General features: G+C 31.8%; 1 protein-coding gene across 1 annotated transcript; it reads left to right on the top strand.

Annotated features, from left to right (window-relative positions):
- Positions 1 to 6,343: 6,343 nt before the first annotated feature.
- On the top strand, positions 6,344 to 8,787 carry LOC146872868 (uncharacterized). Its single transcript, XM_085658442.1, has 2 exons — positions 6,344 to 6,592; positions 6,871 to 8,787. The coding sequence occupies exons 1-2, from the start codon at positions 6,344 to 6,346 to the stop codon at positions 8,785 to 8,787; spliced, it is 2,166 nt and encodes a 721-aa protein (XP_085514568.1).
- The last annotated feature ends 8,378 nt before the right edge of the window (positions 8,788 to 17,165 follow it).

Here is a 17,165-nt window from a genome sequence, read left to right as displayed (position 1 = left end):
AAATTATTACGAAATTTCTGCAATTGACGTTTTATCTCACGAATAGATTTTATCTGTATATCCACGTACATGGATATATATATATATATATATATATATATATATATATATATATATATATGCGGATAAATACATATCATAGACAATTCATTTACGCATGTACGTAAATGCGGTTGAACGATAAATGACTTTGCTCGAATTATACCGCCATATACGATGTTTTAATTGCCAATCTGTTCTTTATATGCCATTTGAATGTTCTTTTCCTTTTTATATGCTCCATTTTTTTTATTATTCTCTCCTCCCTTCCCTCTCTTTCTCTCTCTCTCTTCCTCTTTCTCTCTATCTCTCTTTTCTTTTTTTTTTGTTATTCCCTTTATTAGTTCAACGAAATCCGAAAGTTATATATGTGTATATATATATATACATATCATTTGCATAACGAAAAAAGTATCATTTTGATGATGTAACTCTGACAAAATCATGAATTAAGCCGGAAGTGGTTGATACCACTAAATTGATCGATCGATCGTTTATGGTACGGTACAGTCCGGTTTGGTATGAGGCAGCAAATGAGAGAGAAAGATATAATTGCACGAACGAAGATGGCAGTTTTCTACGTTTAACTTGTGATCCGACATAAAAGTAAAAGGCGTGGAAACGACGTTATCCAACCGGACCAGTTTGCGAATCGAATTCTCTTCTTTTATTCTTTCTTTTTTTTCTTCGTATATATTTTTCTTTTCTCTCCTCTTCTCTCTCTCTCTCTCTCTCTCTCTCTCTCTCTTTCTCTCTCTTTTTTTTTTGTTTGTTACATTGGCATATAATATGTGTATGACCAAGCGAGAAAGTAAAGATCGATGACTCGCGTTCGTGCCGAGTGAAAATTCGATCTTAAATAATCTTTATTCGATCGTTTCAAACGAACGTCCGATTATCAGATTAATTTCAAATTTTATTTTTTATCTATTTTTAAATCAATAATCAATTTAAGTATTTATCTCGTGATATTGGAATGGTAGATTTAAAAAAAAAAAAAAAAAAAAAAAAAAAAAGAGAGAGAAGAAAGAAAGAAAGAAGGAAGGAAAAAAGAAAAGATAGAGAAAGAGAAAAAGAAAGCAAGAAAGAAAGAAAGTAATGGATAGTGATCGCGGTTGGGCCATGAGATAAAATTATTCGTCTCCTGAGAAAGGATAATGGATTGTCCTTCGTGTACTCGTGAAAGTAACTCTTTGCGTAACTGCGCATGTCGCTTTTTGGACAATATGTGCAACAACGATTTTCGGTACTCGATCTTCTTTCTCTTTCTCACTCTCTCTCTCTCTCTCTCTCTCTCTCTCTCTCTCTTTCTCTTTCTCTCTTTGTCTCTCTCTCTCTCTCTCTCTCTCTTTCTCTCTCTTTCTCTTTCTCTTTCTCTTTTTCTTTTTCTTTTTCCTTCTCTCTTTCAGACAAAAGACCGAAGTACTTAAACGGGGACTCTCAGATGATAAATTTTTTCAATACCTTCACATTTTCTCTAAAGGAAGATATAGGGAGAACCGGGAGAACAAAGGTCAACGTTCAGAGAGAATATTCGAGTACGAACGTGAAACGGTATTAACCGATGATTTACGAATTCCTCGGATTCTCCGGCATGGTCGACCAACGGGAAAGAAGAAAGAAAATTAATGGGGAGGAGTCACAGATGCTCGATCAAATAAAAATCTTGTTCCTCTTCGTTCGTAACAAAAAAGATCTGCAGAAGAGTTCTTTCTTTCTTTCAACGTTCAAATCGTCCTTTAAACTTGACATTATTACCACACGTACATACACACACACACACACACACACACACATACATACATACATACACATTTTTCATTTTTCTATGTTACCCTGCGTTTCTTGTCGATAAAATTGTGTTCAAGATCGATAAATCGATCTCGTTAGAAGTAAGCGATATAATAGTTGTTTATACAATTCGATTAAAATCATTTGTCCACGATTAATAAATGTAATATTACAAGTTTAATCGTGACGATGAAGTTTCTATCGATTTTCAAAAATCTCATAATAATGCGGATTACAAAGGGTATCGTTTAAAAATAATATTAGGATTTTTCGACAATTTATTGCAAACGGTATAGAAATTTTATCGATTTCCTCTAAAAAAGAAAAAAAAAAAAAAAAAAAACTACGTCACAGTCGTTTCTTTTTATACTTAATCCGAATAAAATCCTCAAAGTGTATATTTTGTAGATCGATATCGTCGTAATTAAGTTCTATCTTCTTTTTGATTTTTTTTTTACCTTCTTTTTAATTATTATGCTTAATATTATTATTATTATTATTATTATTATTATTATTATTATTATTATTATTATTATTATTATTATTTTCTCGTTTATTTAATTCACTCAATGAAACATGTATTATAGGTATTAAGTTATTCTTTCTTTCTTTTCTTTTTCCTTTTTTTTTTTATAAGTGCCACGATAGTTCTCGTTGTGCTTTAAAGTTGATCGTTATAAGGTTGAAAAGATAAAATATCAATGAAGAACGAAAAGAATGCCTCCTCGTTTTCTTTTAGTTCGTACGGTGTATCTTAATCGTCTAAAATTTGTTTTCCCAAGCAATTAAGCTCGTTGTTGGTCGTTCCATTCGATAAAGGAAGCTCCTCACGTACCTGCATATATATTCAACAGAAGAGTCTTACCTACTCTTTCATTCTTCCCTTTTACTATTCCACTCTCTTTATCTCTCTCTTTTTCTCTCTCTCCCTCTCTCTCTCTCTCTCTCTCTAATTACAGAAATTGGCTCAATGCTTTTTCATTTTAAGAACCACGACAATTCACAGTGGTTTTTCTATTATGGAAAGTACACGACATGTTATTCACCATTAAATTTTATCGTTACTTAAGGGATTATTGAATGAAACGAGAACAATCCTGCCTCGTAAAAATATTAATTTCATGGATAATAAAAGAAATACAGTTTTAATAAATATAAATTATTATCGTTTACTCATAGATATTTATACTTTATAATTTGAGAGAGTTTATGTTAGTAATCATTTGTTGTTTCTACAAATCTTCTCTCTCTCTCTCTCTCTCTCTCTCTCTCTTTTTCTCACTCTCTCACTCGACTATCAAACGTTAAGTATACATTTAAACCAACGAAATTTATCGACGATCTCGTAATCGTAAACTCATCGAAACATTGGCGGTTACCAAAGCCATCGAAGCTTAATGGAAATGATCGGAACGTTAAAGGACCGTGGCAATGTGTGTAGTAGTGTTAGAGATATATATATATATATATATATATATATATATATATATATATTCGAGGGTGTAGAAACGTGTTCGCGAGGATATATAGACGAATTTGACGTATGAGTGGTACGTGGATATTGTACTAAGTGGTTATTGATATTAATGACATACCGGTCAAACCGACATGGTAATAAGTACCCTCCGAGTGACAAATTACTTTTCACCGTAATCGTAGTTGTAAATCATAGTTATATCTCCCCCTGAAAGGTTCCTCACCTTTATTAAAAAGGAAAATTATTACTGGGCGTCGCGTCGTTCATTTTAAGCTAATCAGATTACAAGATTGATGCACTTTCTCCCTAATTAAGAAATTAATTAATTGCACCGAAACCGTTTCTTTTTTCTTTTTTTTCTTTTTTTTTTTGTCCTTCGTTTCTTTTCCCTTTTTTCTTTCTCTTTCCCTGTCTTTCTCTCGCTCTCTCTCTCTCTCTCTCTCTTTCTTTTTCTTTTTAGATATTTAACGCTTCGTTTTGTTATTATGTAACGACCAAGGTTAAAAACTATAAGTAAGCTCATTTATTTAACTTCATCGGATTTCTCGAACCAACCAAACGTTCTACTTTAGAAGTACTTTCTTTTATATATATATATATATATATATATATATATATGTATATGTATATATATGTATAAAGTTATTCGAACGACTTGAAGGAATATCTTCATATAATTGGTATTCAGTTGTCTACATTTACATTCACATATATATACCTGTCTACCTATCCGCGCATGTAAATATATCTCATTATATGTTGCATTTTGAACTTTCATCACGTAATGGATACTGTGAATCTCGCGTCTGCAGATGATCATTATCCTATTTGAATGTAATTATGTCAGAGAAGACAATTTCATTCATTGTGTATATATATTCATATATGTAATATACATATATGAATATATATATATATATATATATATATATATATATATATATATATAGACGTATAACGAGTAGCTAGTTGTTTGACAACTTTGACTTCGTATCTCGAATATAGAACTCCAGAGTGAAGAAAGTTTCGCTAAGATAGTGCTAGTCGTAAAAATGTTAGTAAAACTATAAAAATTCGTACGTTTAGCATGAATATTCGATGGGCCAATCGAATAAATTTACATGATAAATAAGCGAAATTCAATCCGATTTTAATTATATGAAATTGACGAAATCTTTGATAAGAATCATGATTAATTTGATCATTAAAGTATGAATTCGAAAAAGTAATTTCAAATAAATAAACTTCGATCGATAAAAGTTGAAATAATACGACGTTATAGTAAATTACTAGATAACAGTTTCTAAGAACTATACTATTGTAGAAATACCGTCATATTTTAATGCAATTTAAAGGAAGCCTTTTTGGATCAATTCGACTTGTTAGTATGAATATTTAAAAGGTCGATATCAAAGTATGTTAATACGTATGTAGGTGCATACACGAAACATTTACATACACACGATCATATAAAGAAGTTTAGACGAGTCGTATGTATATATGTATGCGTGTACATATGCATTCATGCATGTATACAGTTAGCAAACATGAAATTTATTTTGCTAAAAATTGTTTTATCTATATTTCCTTTAACGATATTTATAAATATTTGGTTATACATATATAATATGATTCTATATATGTAAATATATATATACATAGATACGCGTGTATTCGTAAAAGCAAAGCGAAGTTAGCATTTATCGGTCTTTTCAAAAGTATGTATTTATCTTATAATCGATCGATTCTAAGGAAATTCTCGTGCAATTCTTGAGTGTGCGTCGTTCCTTCCTTCCTTCCTTTCGAATTATGCGCCTCGACGAAGTTCCCTCGTTCAATTTCGCGCAACATTAGAGCCGGTCGATTGGTAGAAAGAGAGAAAAATATAAGAAGAACTCGGCCGTATTCATTCTCGTTTTGTATTTAACCTATAAACAACGATGTCACTTGGAGCAACGATCCCTGAAAGGCAGTCCGATTATTCATCGTCCAGGAAGCCGATCATTCCCTCCTCCATCGAAAGAGGAGAACTCATTCCATTCGATGGAACTCCTGAACGACGTGCTGACGAGTCCCAAGACGATCGTCATGATCGGCACGCGTTTGCAAAATCAAGACCGAGTTCTCCCGATACCTGCACGTCTGGTCATGAGACCGACGGTTCGATCTTTTAATTTGCTTTTCTTTTTCTTTCTTTCTTTCTTTCTTTTCTTCTTCTTCTTCTTCTTCTTCTTCTTCTTCTTCTTCTTCTTCTTTCTTTTCTTTTTTCTACTTTGGAAAAAATCTTCCTCGATATTTCTTTCAGATCGAATTACGATATTTTTAAATAAATAATTATATATAGGATATTTATATATATATATATATGTATATTATTTTATTATTATTTTTAATAATTATATAATAGGATATTTTTAAATAATTAATTTTTGATTTGTTTTTTCTTTAAATAGTTTCTGTATCGTAGGAAGATTAAACCTTTATAACACCATTTCAACTTTCAAAATCGTATGATTTATTGTTAGTTTATATTTAAAATTTTTCTATTTCTCTTTTTTTTTTTCTTTTTTTTAAATATAAATTATATTACTCGAATTATATATATATATATATATATATATATATATGCACTGTGACATTATATAATTTAAAAAGATGGTTATAGAGATTAATCGCCTTGTTAAATGTGTTAAATACAAGGAAATTGATTCGTTTTATATCATTTATAAGAAATAATACTATATTATTATTTGTATCATATATAAATTTATTTTATATAAAAAATAATATATAACATAATTATTATTTATATTTTATAATATTATTTAATGAACAGAAGCCGATTATGAAACTTCGAGCGAAGGACCGTCAAGGCTCGTCGAAGGAAAATCCAGTCACACTCATTTCTTATCAAAATCGCATTCCGATAATATTCGGAAAGAGGAAGAGGTCGAGAGTTTAAAGGTTTTGGAAACGAACGTGAAATCGAATTCAAATCTATATACTTACTTTAAAGAGGACGTAGACGATATCGGAATGAGTTCGGTGTCCTTACCAATTCTGAGAAATATCGAATCAAACCCTATTACAGAAGTCAAAGATCGTATGATCTCGGATTCCTCGTTTGCTCGTCAGCAAAAATTACAAATGATAGTCGAACAAACGGAACTTCTGTTATCGGCCGAATCAAATTTAGTCGATTCGGTCAAACCGGAAGTCTGTTATTTGGGCAAGAAATATGAACTGAATAGACGAGAGTCATTAATGTTATTGCCGGTAATTCAGGTAGATAGATAAGTAAGATAATATAACACGTTGATTGTTCAACGAATTTTGCAAAAATCGATATGTCCTTCGTTATTTTTCTTACGAAGAATAAGATTATAATAAAATTTACTGTTATCTTTTTTCTTTTTCCTTTTTTTTTTTCTTTTTTATATTCTAAACGCAAAAAGTCGACTGTAACAATCAACGTATTAAAAAAGATTCTCAATTTTCATTATATATACACATGTATACAGACATTGAATTTGATGTATTGACAAATTACAATCTTGTCGCAGGATATTAAATTAACGGATCAAACGAAAGAATCAATGCCTAGAATGATGATAGAAAAATTAGACAATTCGATCGATACATATTCGAAAAACCAAAAAGTTTCTCACGAATTGATCGACATAATTGAGAATCCAGAATTATCTAGAACGTCGTTCTATATTCCACCGTATACAGTGAATGACGCGTTATTGGATAAACCAAATGATAAATATTATTCGTTTGATTCGAATACAAAAAAACGACGGGGGATTCATCTTAATGACACCAATGTACTCTTGAAGATACACGGCGAATTGTCGCCACTTAGATGCGAGCTCAGTGAAATAGCCGCTAAATTTCGTGCACTGAGATTACAAAGAATATACGGTTCAATCGAGGAAAGTAAAAATGTCTCCTCCGGTAGCTATGCGTTTAATCCAATGGATATCGATCGTAGTTCGTTGAAGGAGAATAGTATCGTCGGCAATTTGAACACGCAGTTTTCACCAATGACGATGGTCGGTAAATCGATGTCCCGAGAAAGTTTCAACCATATCTCTACCGGTAATTTTAAGTTTTTCGTTCAAACCGGTTTACATGAAGATCGATCGTACTGTGAACCAAGACAACCAATGTATTTTGATATAACTCCAGGCAATAACGATTCTACGATCGGAAAAGTATATCGTGATGAAAGAATCGCAAACTATTATACGCAAACGAGTACGCCGTTTGAACGTTATCATCGGCCACGATCCTCTTGTATTCACGATCGATATCAAAGTGATAAAGGAAATGTAGTCAGATCAATGGACTATGGTCATTCTTATTATAAGAATTTTATTTCAAGAAAATCTTACGATATCAATGGGAGCCAATATATTTCACGAGAGAACGCCGATCAACCCAAGGATTTATTTATTCTCGATAGATCGAAGGAAGTCGTAAGGGAGGATCATCGTATTCCGTGTGATCGACGAAATGGCAAGGGAAATTTGCGGAGTTCCTCGACGATGGGCATAGATATCGTCAAATCGAAATTTATAGTAGAAAATTCTTTATCGATCGATAAAGAATCATCCTCTAAGATCTCCCTTTGCAAAAGTAACAGATATTCGTCCTTGGACATCGTCAATACTTATCCCGAAAAGAAAAGATCGACTTCTTCTACGGTAAAAAATATTGAGATGTTTGTAAATGAAAATACGTCCAAGAATTATCTTACTCCGCGAGAATCGAGATTGGATTTGAAACATCGGCATCATAAACGACAATTGGATACAGTGATAGTTAATAGATCTTCTCAAACGTCTAAACAAACAATCGATTTTAAAGATATATCAAATGTCTCGTCTTCTACATCCTCAAGAAAAATAAAAGTGATCAATTTACCTAACAACATTGAGAAAGTTAAAATCATACCGGTATTTTTTACAACCGGTATACCAAAACCATTATTTCCATTGATAGAATTGGACGAAGATCCTGTATATTCCATAAATAGAAGAGATAAATCTATGAGATGTGCGTTAACGTTGAAAGAAAAAGATTCTCTTAAGATCTCTAATAATAGAAAGTCAGAAATAAGAGATCCTTCGGAAAGCGACGTATCTTGTTCCTATATAACCAGTCCTCTTACGTTAGATCGAGATTATTTTTCAGAGAACGAACGTTGGAATTCTGGTAATAATCCTTCTAGCAAGATAACCGTATCGTCTTATAGCCGTCGTAGTTCTTCCACGAAGAAAACTACGTCCGCGAATGCATTGAAATACTCTAACGCTTTAGGAAGCATTTGTTCCGGTGTGGCAAGGGTCACCGTTTCCGGTACGACCATGTCCAACCAACAAAAGAGATTTAAACAAATTCGAGAGATCACTCATGAAAAAGGTATACGCGGAATGAGAAGTTCACCGGAAGATTTTCTCTGCGACACGTGATTCTCCAAGGATTAAACGCTTTTGTTCGTGTCTATCTATCTTTCTTTCTCTCTCTCTCTCTCTCTCTCTCTCTTTTTTCTCTCTCTCTCTCTTTCTCTCTCTCTATTTTATCGTAACGAGAACGAAGACGAAACGAGATTCATCCTCTTTTACCCCCACATCCTCGAATAAGAGAATGCCTTTTATTATGCGGAAGCTTGATAGCAAAACCGAAGAGGAAATAAATTAAAGGATTAGAAAGTAAAGCGGAATGACAATTTGAATCTGTATTATTCTCGTTTGGTCTTACTTACTATCGTCGTTTTACCCTAAAGTTTCCTATCCTTTCAGAAATTTCTCATGCCGAAAAAGTAAGTTCTCCAAGATTCGAGATCTATACCAAAGTCGTTCTTATTCCTCTTTTCTTCTTCTTCTTCTTCTTCTTCTTCTTCTTCTTCTTCTTCTTCTTCTTCTTCTTCTTCTTCTTCTTCTTCTTCTTCTTCTTCTTCTTCTTCTTCTTCTTCTTCTTCTTCTTCTTCTTCTTCTTCTTCTTCTTCTTCTTCTTCTTCTTCTTCTTCTTCTTCTTCTTCTTCTTCTTCTTCTTCTTCTTCTTCTTCTTCTTCTTCTTCTTCTTCTTCTTCTCGAAATAAGATTAAGAGAACTGTAACACCTTCATCGTATTCCCAAATATACGATCGATCTTGCTTTTGATTGCTAAAAAAATGTCTTTCAAGAGATAAGAATAGCTTCTCGTATTTGTAAATATTTTTATCTTATATTTTATCAAATTTTTTTTTTCTTTTTTTCTTCTTTTTTGTCCCTTTTTTTACGGATCTAACCATGTAACATTATGAACATAAATTACAAGAAAAAAAAGAAAAGAAAGATAATTAAACGAAGAAACGTTGTTCTCTTTTCTTGTGAGGTCGGGTGGGGGGGGGAGAGGGGATGGAGATATATGTACATAACATACTCGTTATAATATAAATATCTATTATATAGATACTATTGTATCAATAATATATTTTAAATAAAACTATTAGAATCCTAACTATATCTTTCAGATATTCAGAGCATCTTTTAAAAGCCAACTATTAAATTGCTATTTTAGTTGAGGCCGACAAGTTGCTCTATACATCGAGCATCTCTTTCTCTTTCATACGCCGCAATTAGAAATTTATGATTACAACTATACGATATAGTCAGATTCACTTGACGTCGTTATAACTCTGATAATTAGAATGTAGTCCGTTCTGGATCCTCTCTAACGTTATTCCGGGAGGAATTAAATCCCGAATGGGCTATTAGCCGCGATCTATTAAACGAAAGATTTGTCTCGTTGATGAGTAATTTAACGTCATATTTAATCTAATCTTTCTTTTCGTCTTATCCTTTTTTCTCTCTCTCTCTCTTTCTCCCCATTTTCCTCCTCCTTCTCCTTCTTCTTCTCCTTCTTCTTCTCCTTCTTCTATTCTTTATTTCGCTTCCGTATTGAAACAATTTCGTGTGTCTCGTCGTCTCTCGTGGTCGAGGAAGAAAAAAGAAAAAAAGAAAAAAAGAAAAAAAAAAAAAAAGAAAGAAAAGAAAGAAAAAAAGCAATTATCCGTTTCTTTCGGCGCATTTTTGCACGCTAAAAAGATATCTCGTTATCTCTACGGTGTCAGTGACGTTCTTCGTGCTGGCAAACGATAAGTGGTCAATGAGAGTCTTATGGAGGATCAACGTTCGCGCGACTTATTTTCATCTTCGTACCGGAACCGGTTTTCTATCGGATGAAGTCCGCTTGCCACATCGAGAGAAAGATTTCACGTATGTATGTATGTGCCTCGCGAAAGATGCATAAGACTCGTTTTTATCTTCTTCCTCGTACTTTAACTCTGTTTCTCTTTTATTTTCTTTTTTTCTCTTTTCTTTTCTTTCTCTGTTTTCTTACTTCCTTTTTCTTTTTTTTTCCTTTTTCTTTTTTTTTTTTTTCGTTTTGTTTTCTTTTTTTTTTTTCTTTCATTTCATTTCATTTCATTTCATTACATCCGTACTTTTTACGATTTCATACGGTGATTAATCATGAAAAGAAAATGTTCGTGGAAGCTGACCGTTTATTTGGTGTAACCGGTTACGGGATCTCTCGCGATAATTAATCCCACGCTTAATCGTATCTCATGCGTAACGAAGAACATCGAATTTCCATTCGATATGAATAATACTGTAATTGCTACATTACATGTAAAAAAAAAAAAATATATATATATATATATACACACACGTGGGTGTGTGTATTTATACATCGAAATTTTGAATATTACTCGGCTTCATTTGTCTTCTCATATTTTCTACTTTCTGATCCTCGATCAATTTTGTTAGCTATCTGCAAGCTCGATACCTTCACATTATTTTCATTTAATCGCGATATTTTAAACGAATGCTAAGCTCGATATCATCTACAACATACGTTCGGACTTATTTAATTAAAAAAGAAAAAAAGAAAAGAAAAGAAAAAGAAAAAAAAAAGAAAGAAAGAGAAAAATAAAGAGAAAGAGAGAAAGGGTATTCGTTTAAAAAATTTTTCTCCGGGGTAATAATGTTTGACTCGTTTTGTAATAGTAACACGAAATGTAATCAAGGAAAAATAAATAGTACATAAAGAATAATATACATACATATGTATGTATGGCATTCGTTACACGAAAAGTTTTGTGAGAAAAATTGAAAAAAAATTTTAATTAAATCGTCGGTCATTAAAAGTCACAGACCCATTCTTCCATTCATTCAAGAAAAAAGTAAATATACACGTTTGTTTTTTTCCTCCGTGCCCCACCTCCCTCCTTTTTTCATTCTCCCTCTCTCTCTCTCTCTTTCTTTTTTCCATTCTCCATCTCCTCCTCCTCCTCTTCCTCCTCCTCTTCTCTCCTCTATTTCCTCCTTGTGATCTTCTTAAAATTGAATACATAATTATTTTTGTGCCGTTCACATCTGTTGTTTTGACAAATGCATTAACGTACCGCCTATTCGATGCAACAAGATTTTGCGAATGGCAGATGCAAGGAAGCTTTTAAACCCTATCACGAGTCGAGAGTATAGTCATCCATTAGAATTATTTTAATAATAGAATTTTGAGATTCTTCGACTATAAATAAAAAAGATCACGAGGATACGTCGAGGATATTTGCTATTTATTTTCTCCTTGTGACGTTTTCCAATAGATATTATTCGATTATAAAACTAATTGCATGGACGTATGCTCGCGCGCGCACAATCATTACCAGTCTAGATAGATGTGAACGAGTAAATCTTCCTTTTTTGCTCTCTCTCTTTCTCTCTCTCTCACTCTCTCTCTCTCTCTCTTCCCTTCCCTTCATATACGTTCAAATTGTTTACAGATATTTACATTGATAAGATACCCTAGCAATTTCACCATATAGACCATTATTTCAATAGCATATCGTTGCAGAGTAACTCCGATTAATTATTTATACCAATTATCTCTATTTACGACGTATCCCTGTTATCTCTGTCGTATCGATTACGCGAAGCACGAACGTTATTAGCGGTAGCCCCAGCAATTTCGTCGGTGACTGTCCAGAAACGAAACGAGATAGAAATATCGACGTTGGTGTTTCTTTTTTTTTTTTCGTTTAAAATCGAAAAAAAAAGAAAACAAAAAGAAACAGAAAAGAAAAAGAAAAAAAAGATATAGTAACAAACGAAAAAGAAACGAAAAGAAAACGAAATAAAATGATGGGAAAAGAGAAAAAGAACAACAATGGGAATCGTCATTATTTATTTTCCTTTTAGTCATTGCTATTTCGTTTGCTTCGATGGCAATTCCCTTTTTATAATCTAAAATCAGGATATGTGACACGTTGAAAATATTTAGGACAGTTTTGAAGGTTTCTTTAACAAACGTTACGCTTTTAGTGATGTCTCCTCGTGTCGTTACGGACATTTGATATCTTTGTGAAGTTCCATGGGAATTCACGCGATAAACGCATCGTCGTTGGCCACTTTCCGGACAGTTTGCCTTAGTCATCGTGTATCCATCGTGTCAAACGCATCTACGATGTCAAGTATTGTTATGCCCTATCCCCCTTTTCTTTTTCTTTTTTCTTCTTTTTTTCTTTTTTTCTTTATTTTTTTTTTTTTATTTCTTTCGTGTGTTTTGCATGCTTTCTTTCTTTCTTTTTTTTTTTGCTTCTTCTTTATTCCTTTCTTTCTTTCATTTAATCATTCATTCATTCATTCATTCATTCATTCATTCATTCATTCATTCATTCATTCATTCATGCATTCATTCATTCATTTTTCTTTCCTTTCTCGATCAAATGCAAGACACGTTGTTCGTAGAAAAGTCTCTTTTAATCGTGAAATATTTTTGCAAAGTAACGAAAGAGCTTTTCTTCTCACATTTACTCCACTCTAATCTACAAAGTCAAGTTAATTTTTCATAGTCTCTTTTTGCTTTTTTGTTTTTCAAACTTTCCTGAAAAGATTCTTTCTTTCTCTCTCTCTCTCTCTCTCTCTCTCTCTTTCTTTTTCCCTTCTTTCCTTTCGAGTTATCTCTTCACGATTTAAGAATTCATTAAATCGAAAATTATAAATGCAATCGACCATTTCGCTTACTAGCAAAGTTTATTTATCCTTATACACTTTATTACTTAAGAAAATTTCTGTTTTTCTCACATTGTCGATGTTATTTTCCTCATATTTCGATCACGTTTTTATCAAGGTTTTATCGATAATTCCAATAAAACGTAATGAATTTTTTTCTTTTTATCGTGAGCAAACGCACGTTTAATATGGAAAAAAATTTGAATAAAATCCAAGGATTTGGATCAAATCCAAAGGAAAATAAGATATTGAACAAACGTGATCTAGAGTTTTTCGTTGAGATAAACTTTTCAAAAGGTTTGTAATAATAAACGTCGTGTAATTCATCCAATTAACGTCTTTTTGTTATTTGTTCATTAAAAATAACTTCTCTACTTCTCTTCGATATTAATTTCCGGTGTTAATGGGTGTCGCTATTCCTTCAAGTCCTTGTTTCTTAAAATCTCTCTCTCTCTCTCTGTCTCTCTTCATTTATCTATCTATCTATCTATCTATTTATCTATCACTCTGTCTATCTTCGTCTTTTTATTCGCTCGTTTTATCGAATTAACAAAAATACTTATTGCTGAGATATTTTCGTAAAACGACAGGTAAATTGAGTCGTAAAATAATTTAACAAGAAGATCACTGATGAAATAAGATACATAGTCAAAATGAAAAGTTTATAATCATTTATTAATGGTATTATATCAAGGTATGTATATCGATAGATCGATCGACTTTTATCAATAAAGTACGTCACTTCGTTCTTGTTAAGAAAGAAAAAAAAAAAAGAAAAGAAAGGAAAAAATATATATCATTGAATTTCGATAAAATTCGTCGATTGGACGAGAGTATACCATGTCAACGTGTGTCCCTAGTCGAAACGAGTTTGTTTTAAAAAGATAGAAGGAAACGGAACATTCTCCTGTGTGTTTCAACTCTCGAGACCGTTTCTCTATCAGAAAAATATGTTCGGCGATATCAAACTCGATCGACCTCCTCCCCGTCGGCTCTTAAAAGAATTTATATACTTCTTCTTGACGTACGAAATCACTCGTTGGGATTTTCACGTGACATTAAAGAGCGATATCTTTCGATATTCGAAATTCAAAAAAGAAGGAATGTGAGAAGAAGTGTAGGAGATCGATCGTAACAAGAGTGATATTTAATATCTTGAAGAATTAAGATATCGATATAGAAATATAGATGATAATAGATAATAATAATTATTCGTTCATTAATTAATATCTTTAAATTTCACTTTTTCTTCATAACAACGTTCATAAATTTCTCATATAAGATAATAAAGTACGTAATGTTATTCGTTTGTTATATAATTGCTAAAACAATTTTTTTAATGAGACAAGTTATATATACTTCATTGTCGTAATTTCGAAATTACGTTCGTATTTACTCGAAATAGGAGAGGATACGTCCCGTTAGCACGGCAACGCGTTTTAACTATGTAGAGGAAACCATTAAAATTTTGCGATCGAAAACTCAATGATCCTCGTTAACTCGTGCTTTTAATCGGCTCAAAGGTATAAAATAAAGGAAAAAATTTAGCGTTCCTTTTAATACCTCTATGAATCGGTATTTTTTCAAAGGAGGAAATAAATCATTCTTTCTTTCTCTTTCTCTTTGTTTTTTCTTTCTTTCTTCTTTTACAACATTCATAAGTTTTCCAATTTTATCGTTCTAATTCATTTAATTTAACAATAATAATAATAATAATAATAATAATAATAATAATAATAATAATAATAATAATAACAATAATAAAAATAAAATAATAATAAAAATCGATAGATAAAGGTGTTACACAGTTTTTTATGATAAAACAAAAACGACGGAGACAAAAGAGAGAAAGAAAATGTGACTATTTGAGTTGAAAGAGTTGATAATTCTCAAAGTTATACGAATTTTTATAAAAATTCTTTGAATTCTTAAACGTCACGCGGTCAAAATCTTTCTTGAAAGATTTTTAAATATCGTTCATTATCTTTCACCATCTCTCTATCTTTCTCTCTTTCTCTTTTTCTCTCTCCCTCTTTTTTTTCTTTCTCTCTCTCTCTTTTTCTCTCGATATATCTCGTATTCCTTGTAAATTGCTCGCATATAATAACAACCGTGTACGCTTACTTCGTCAGTCGACGAGGCGTAATTAATTCGAAACCTTCTATCAGCTTCGGCATATATGCCTTGATAAAAAAATGCTTTGCTCGTTAAAACGAGCTAAGGATGAAATAACTTTACGTATACTTTCCTCACGATAGTTTAATTTATTTCTCTCTCTCTCTCTCTCTCTCTCTCTCTCTCTCTCTCTCTTTCTCTCTCTCTCTCTCTGTTTCTATCTCTATCTCTATCTCTATTTCTATCTCCCTTTCTTTTTACTTTTAATTTTTTTTTACTTTTCTCGTTTACCTGCCTTTAATAAGAAACATAATTAATAAGCACGAAATAATAAACGTTAATTTATATATATGTAGGCAAACAGGTTATGTAGATATACATAACTCGTAGGCTGTGCTTAACAAGTAAAGGATAGAATAATAAGTGGAAAATAATTGCATGTTCTTTTTTAATAGAGAATAATGGTGTAACTAACGTTACCGCAATATTAGCAATGAGTCGTTATTATTGGCAAGCTATCTTTTTGGCAGCAGAGTTTCTCAATTGAGAATAGCTATTAGAAATTGTAGCGTGTGACGTAAATACAAAATTTGAGCTTTTCTTTATAATATTTTTGTGCTATCATTAGATACGGTTAGATTACGCGAAGGTAAATGCATCGTATAATACGATTAGTCTAGTTATCGCATTCTCAAGCAATTGGTCTCAGATCTTCTTTGCCAATTCGAAAATTGCAATTGAGTTTCTACTAGTAGAAACATATTTCGCCATCTTTTAAAGATCCAAATTAAAAAGTTTTACGTATGTGTGTATATTTATGTCTATGTATATTTTTTTTATCATTTCTCCTTGTTAATTTACTCAAAACTTTTAGTTCTTATCGTATATATGACTTCGGCGATAGATATAAAACAAAATATGAACAACGAGAGTTTTTACAAGTTTCTTACTAGTGTCGTTTTTATTGATAATTAATAAAAACTATCAACGACCACGAGATCGTAATTTAACAGTATTGGAATTTTAAATTAAAATCATTTTATCTTTAACGCGTGTTTGTTACGAGCCTCGAAATGTTCTCGAAAATATTCATATTTTAATCACGAACGTTTTGAAAATTAAAAGCTGTTACTTTTTCTTCTATAAAAATTTAAACCTATATGTTCGAAAGATATTACAATAGATCTAAAATAACAATAATAAAGAAATTAGAATTATTCGATAAATTATTCGAATTTAAAGAAATCATTTTATAATTTTATCCAATTATATATTTAAATATGATTACTTGCATTCGATTCAGATATATTATAAATATGTCCAACTATCTGTAATCAAAAAGTAAACATTTTAGAATTATATGTAGTCATTCGTTCGGTAAAACTTACATCGTATAATCCATGTTTTTCGATATATCGCGAGTAATATAAGTCCAGGTCTCACCACGTGGAGGTTACTGCATTTGAAGTACTGTGATGACTATTCTAAAATACGCGATATTCGAATGACATGCCACTTAGCCGAGAATTCAGGTTGGCTCTTAACGCTAACTGGAGGATCAATCCTTGTTTACCAATAATAGGACCGTCGCAACATCAGAAGCTATTAAGCACGATCGTTCGTTCCGAATTTTGAAGAATAGAACGTAGTTTCACGGTATAATACGAAAAAGGGTACCA

This window comes from Vespa mandarinia, chromosome 7 (assembly GCF_050613455.1).
Source record: "Vespa mandarinia isolate Hongniang chromosome 7, ASM5061345v1, whole genome shotgun sequence".
NCBI classification, from domain to species: Eukaryota; Metazoa; Arthropoda; class Insecta; order Hymenoptera; family Vespidae; genus Vespa; species Vespa mandarinia.
Note: the sequence above shows the minus strand (reverse complement) of the source record. Positions and strands in the feature narration are given on the sequence as shown.

Bases quoted from the DNA above. Each gene is read 5' to 3' on its own strand.
- LOC146872868 (XM_085658442.1), top strand. From the start codon at position 6,344: ATGAGTTCGGTGTCCTTACCAATTCTGAGAAATATCGAATCAAACCCT. The intron at 6,593-6,870 runs GTAGATAGATAA...ATCTTGTCGCAG, and splicing joins TGTTATTGCCGGTAATTCAG to GATATTAAATTAACGGATCA.